The sequence below is a fragment of the Hyperoodon ampullatus genome (genome assembly GCF_949752795.1).
Source record: "Hyperoodon ampullatus genome assembly, chromosome: 3".
Lineage (NCBI taxonomy): Eukaryota > Metazoa > Chordata > Mammalia > Artiodactyla > Ziphiidae > Hyperoodon > Hyperoodon ampullatus.
Genome location: NC_136916.1, coordinates 87,208,129 through 87,214,128, shown reverse-complemented (window position 1 = coordinate 87,214,128; position 6,000 = coordinate 87,208,129). Strand labels below are relative to the sequence as shown.

At 36.4% G+C, this 6,000-nt stretch overlaps 1 protein-coding gene across 14 annotated transcripts in view; it reads right to left on the bottom strand.

The window, feature by feature from the left end:
* Positions 1 to 1,436: 1,436 nt before the first annotated feature.
* GABPB1 (GA binding protein transcription factor subunit beta 1) overlaps positions 1,437 to 6,000 on the bottom strand; it is a gene marked incomplete at both ends in the record, with an annotated part of 29,180 nt that continues 24,616 nt past the window's right edge. For 10 of the 14 annotated variants that reach the window (XM_079700023.1, XM_079700029.1, XM_079700030.1 and 7 more), the window contains one exon: positions 1,437 to 1,589. In XM_079700023.1, the coding sequence (XP_079556149.1) occupies positions 1,437 to 1,589 (153 nt within the window). The remainder of the gene's footprint in view (positions 1,590 to 6,000) is intronic. The other 4 variants (XM_079700033.1, XM_079700026.1, XM_079700034.1 and 1 more) reach the window with 1 other exon arrangement.

Sequence of the window (6,000 nt, the reverse complement as noted above, 5' to 3'; positions counted from 1 at the left end):
ATACGTGGAATATGGCCGTAATACACAGAACAAACTTTTTAATGTGAATAAAATGTGGTCAAAATATAAGACTACACTGAACATATGTGGAAAAGATATTTAATTGTAAAATAGAAAAGTAGGGCAGAGTACAGTTTTAAGGGTAATTGCTTCTTTATACAGTATAGGTAATCTAGAAGGGTCTTAGGGTTAAACATTTTCATAAAGCAATAAAACATTAAAAAATAAAACAAGAAAAAGGACTTGAAGTTATGTTTACAAAAAAGAAGGAACACTATGTCAGAGTTTCATGTCCATACACTGTGGAATTGAACAATATTGTGATGAGAGCCAGTCACAGCACAGACATACAGCTTTCACAGGGAAAGTAAAAGTTATGTTAGACATATCTATAGCATCACCGTAGTACAAAAAGTTCCTGTTCTACATACAAAAGCATTTTTTTTCTGTAAGAATAATTTCCTGGGGGGAAAAAGAGTCCATGAAGTATCTCAGAAACCCATATGCTTTGAGTTTTCTGAAAACATTATCTTAAAATCCAGTGCCTTAAAGTGCTTTCATGTGGAAATCATGATGGAAGGCACAGAATAGTTTCACGTCCCCACTATGAAATTTTCAAAAAAGCATAGATTTTGCAGTTTGCAAATTCAAGGTATCTTGTAAGCTGCTCCTTCCAAGAACATTGTCGTTCCAATAAAACCAGCTGCTAGCTTACTTAGTTTCAATGACCTATAGAATAAAAGGGTTTCTTTCTTTGCTAGTAACTTTCAACATCTTTGTGGGAAAAATACCTATGCAAGTGATGCATTTTGAAATTATAAAACATGCAGAATATGTACAAACAGAAAGTTTTAAAAATATTTGCTTCATATACATGTAAATCTACTTGGGTATAGCTGAAATTGAACAAATATAAAAATTTGCTTTCTAAAAAATGTTTTCAGAGACTCTGAGACAACTTAAAGCTGTACAAGATTTCCTGGGAGAAATCTTCTCTTCATATAGAAGTTTATACCTACAGGAGTAATTCCAGCATCAGTCCACCACAGGGTTATTACACAACATTTGGTCTAATCAACAACGATCACCCTTAAAACTGTTCTGTTTCTGAGAAATTAAGGTTTGTACTAAAATCAAAAAGAATTCACAAAAAACAGTGGCTTATTGTGTTTTGGGATCTCTTCAACAATCTTTATCAACGCATTTGGAACTGTAAAAAAAAAAAACTATTTACAGAATTCAGTTTTAAATACATTTCACAACTTCTAAAGTAAAGTTTTATGTTACAAGAATTCAGAGCTCATGGCTTAAGTCCAATTATCAAGCTGCAGTCTCTTTTATTATCCTGTCTTCCCATGACTGCACCTTACTGTGTACAGTTCAAGACTGTATTCTTTCTTGACCAAAAGTAAACTCAAACTATATGTTCATTTCAATTAAACAGCTTCTTTATTAGTCTGAAGACGAGTCATAGCTTCTAATTTCTGTCTGTAGGCCTCTGCTTCCTGTTCTTTCTTTAGAAGTTGCTGTCGATATTTTTGTGCTTCTCGATTAGCTTCATCCAGCTGTTTCTGAAGAGCTTCTCTCTCCTAATTTAAAAAAAAAGTTTTTTTTCAATTGTTGCACAAATACAATAACACATACAAGCATGCATCTTTCAAATAAAAAAATCTGTAGTAGCTAAAAGTAGCCACGTATTGGTATTTCTGAGACATCTTGCGTTTTTCACCAATTCCGTTATAATTAAAGCCCTAATTTCGAGCTCCACACTACGAGATACAGATTAGTTTCTGACCTCAAGGAAATTATTTTCTAATTAGAAATAAGACTAACATAATGAACCCAAATTGGGTACCTGTACTTTTATACATACTACAAAAACTAGTGAAGAACTTTAACAGGGAAATATACCACCATACCTCTTCACATCTTTATCTGTGATGTTAAAAAGCTACTAATTAAATGTTAAAAAGCTACTAAAGACACAGACCTACTTGAGAATGGACTTGAGGATATGGGGAGGGGGAAGGGTAAGCTGTGACAAAGCGAGAGAGAGGCATGGACATATATACACTACCAAACGTAAGGTAGATAGCTAGTGGGAAGCAGCCGCATAGCACAGGGAGATCAGATCGGTGGTTTGTGACCGCCTGGAGGGGTGGGATAGGGAGGGTGGGAGGGAGGGAGATGCAAGAGGGAAGGGGTATGGGGACATATGTATATGTATAACTGATTCACTTTGTTATAAAGCAGAAACTAACACACCATTGTAAAGCAATTATACTCCAATAAAGATGTAAAAACAAAAGCTACTAATTACAAAAAAATTAATATTTATTGAGCACCCATTATATATATAAAGAAGGTGATTTCCAATAACAAGTCTCTAAGACAGACATTATGCCCATTTTACAGATGAGGAAAATTGATGCTTAGAGACAATGCAGCTTTCTCATGGTAACACAATAAGGAGTCAGGGTTATGAGGTTCTAATATTACTGCTTTTAAAACTATCTTTCCTGGGACTTCCGTGGTGGCACAGTGGTTAAGAATCCACCTGCCAATGCAGAGGACACGGGTTCGAGCCCTGGTCCAGGAAGATCCCACATGCCACGGAGCAACTAAGCCCGTGCACCACAACTACCGAGCCTGCGCTCTGGAGCCCACGACCCACAACTACAGCCCTTGTGCCACAACTACTGAAGCCCGCGCACCTAGAGCCTGCGCTCCACAACAAGAGAAGCCACCGCAATGGGACGCCCGCATACCGCAACGAATAGACCCCGCTCGCCGCAACTAGAGAAAGCCCCCACGCAGCAACGAAGACCCAACGCAGCCATAAATAAATAAATAAATTTTTATTAAAAAAAATAAATAAAACTATCTTTCCCTATGACAGCAAGCAAGATTCCTCATCTTTAAAATGAAGAGTGCTGGTCTAGATTAGTGCTTCCTAAATTATACCATTTTACAAACCAATAAAATACTAATTTCTCTACTGTGATTCATTATATTATATGCTGTAAAATATATGTATCAAATTCCTGAACAAATTGAGAGGAAAAACACAAATCTGGTCCAATGTAAGTGGTATTCTTTCTCCTCTCCTCACTCTGCCCCTATACAGTTGCCTAAGGGAAAACACTTCAAAGATTCCTTTCCCATACGTCTAGTAAGCACACGGACAAAAACTCAACTTGACCAGGTCCAAGCTCAACCTCATTACAGAAGCCCAGGCCTTCTGCTTGGGGTGGGGACTGAGGGTAGGACTACTAATGACAAAAAGAGGCCAGGTTCACACTGGACAAGACACTTAAAAGAGAGAACTGAAGGTAAGGGCGAGGGGTAAGAAGCTTGCTGGGAAAGAGGACACTGTGGTCTCTTCCACTGCCTCCTAGACCCTTGTCCGTTGTGAACACCAAAAGATTCCCTACCCTCCACTATTCACATGGTCCACAAGGAGGAACATGTATAATACTCCTACCTTCCTGTGATCTCACTGCCTTCTCCACACTGGGAATGAAGCTAGATCTAACATTTATTTTTCCTATGAGTCCACCAAATGTGAGAGTGATTGATACAAGTAGCCTCCACATCTTCCAATTACACAAAATGTACAAGTAGAAGAAATGCCTACGCCCTACCCTGCTACCCTTTTCTCGTTACTTCAGGCAAGATGCCAGCCTCACGTAAGCAACTGACACCAGTCCCTGGCAGTGAACTATGCAGGACTTTGGGCACCAGTGGAAGGGTGGGAGCTAGACCCCTACCTCTGGCAGGAGCACTCACAGCCATGCATAAGTGTTTTACACTTTTACATGTACTAAGAAATAAGATCCTTTGGCAGCCAAAGTTTTGAATATGGATAAAAACTTGCCCTGATTTGGTTGGAAATATTAGAAAAGATTAACTCTAAGGTATCTTCTAGTATTACCTATTTATTCACACTTAGAAACAGCAAGAGATTCACAATTATTTCAGAAGATGAAAGCAGTAAGGAAGATACCTTACACTTCAACTCCAAGCCCAAGCAATATACTATGATTACATTAGGCAATAGAATAATAGAACAAAGAAAGACTTCGAGTTTGCTTTTTTAATTCCAAACAAGATTCTTGAATTCTGCTTCAGCTATTAACAATTATCTTTTAACAGTTTTATATGTAATTTTCTAATATTCAAATTTATTTTACTTCAGCTATTATAAAGCAAAAAAAATCATTAAAGTGATTTATCTTCTACCATACCACAATATAAATTTTAGAAGATGATAATAATACAACTAACAGTTACTGAGCATTTACTATATGCTCACCACTGTACTAGTCCTTCACATGCATTCTCATTTAAACCTTACAACACTCTGATAATGTAGGTGTTATTATTTTCCCCTTTTTACTGATGGGGAAGCCAAGCCTTGAAAGGCTAAATAACTTGACCAATCACACTCAGAAAATTATCATTCAAACCTAAATCTGCTTCCAGACTCATATTCTTAACCATTAAATGTTTTTTTTAAAAAAGAGAGAAACTAGGCAGGGTGTATGAGCTCTCTGCTTGTCCACTGAGCTGTCCATTTTCTAACTGCCATGGGTCAAATATGATCCTGTTTTTTATAAAGTTTTACTGAAATACAGCCATACCCACTCATTTCCAAATTGCCCGTGGCTGCTTTCCTACTACAACTGCAGAACTGAGCGGCAAAACACACATTGTAGGATGTGTATAGGGTTTAGAAGCATCCCCAGCCTCTATCCACTAAATGTCAGTGGCATGTCCCTCATTGTGACAACCAGAAATGTATCCAGACATTGCCAAATGTCCCCTGGGGTCAAAATTGCTCCAGTTGAGAAGCACTGCTTTAGAGAAACTTTTTGGGTTAATGGCTAAGCAATCACTTAGAAAGGAATATAAAAGTATACCCCCAAGATAACTCTAGATAACTCTATTGGAGACCTCGGAAAATAAAATCAAAAGAACTCTTATGTACTATAAGGAAATGATTACCTGGTTTTAGAAAACATTGGAGGTCTCTCTTCATTCTGTATCCCCTGCCCACCTCTACCATCTCTACTCACTGTATGCTTCAAAGTCTCTCTGTAATAGCTCTAACATCATGCAACTTTGGCTTGAACATTTCCAGTGATGGAGAATAAGACTTCCATTACCAGAAAGCTCTAATTACTAAAATTAAGCTAAAAATAACTCGTGAAGTTCTTTATATCAAGCTAAAATTCCATCTCCCTGATGTTCTAATCTCCTTGGTTCTAGTTAATTTATATGCCTCAATTCATACTTTCTTGTTATTTGCGATTATTCTCCTTGGTCTCTGAAAGACTGTAAGAGTGGAATTAGGTTGATCTTTGATGAAAACAGCAATTCTCACTGGTTGTTAGGTAAATAAAGGTACAGCCTGCACATTCATTATTTTGAAAATGTTGAATTGACATAAATCCACTATACTTCAATTAAAAGAAATGTTGAATTGAGTCAGTTTATGTTCAATAAAAATTCAAGTAATTTAAAAATGTTTTATTAAATAGTTAAAGCAAAGTACATCACAAAATCTTTCTCACCTTATATGCCAGAAAACAAGATCAACTGATTTATCAGTAAAAGACATTAAAGATTTTAAAATAATAAGTATACTGATACCATTCAATGAAATAAATGGGTAGTTTATAAAAACTTCAGTGTACTGAATATCACTTTAAATTTTGATGAAATGAAACAACTCACCCTCAATAATTAAAGTCACAATTTTATCAAACATTCTGGTTAAACCATGAATCAAATTCTTCTTAACTCAATAATATGTCCTTTGAGATCGTGGCGAAAGATGTACCAGTCTTACATGTAAACGAATTTGGGCAAGGATATTTTCTAATTGTCCTCAGTCAGAATTATGTTGCCTTTAGGTGGCATTTTTCTAAATCCTCTCTTTTCTATGATAACAAAGAATTCCTAAATATTCACCAACATTTACTATTCACACATATT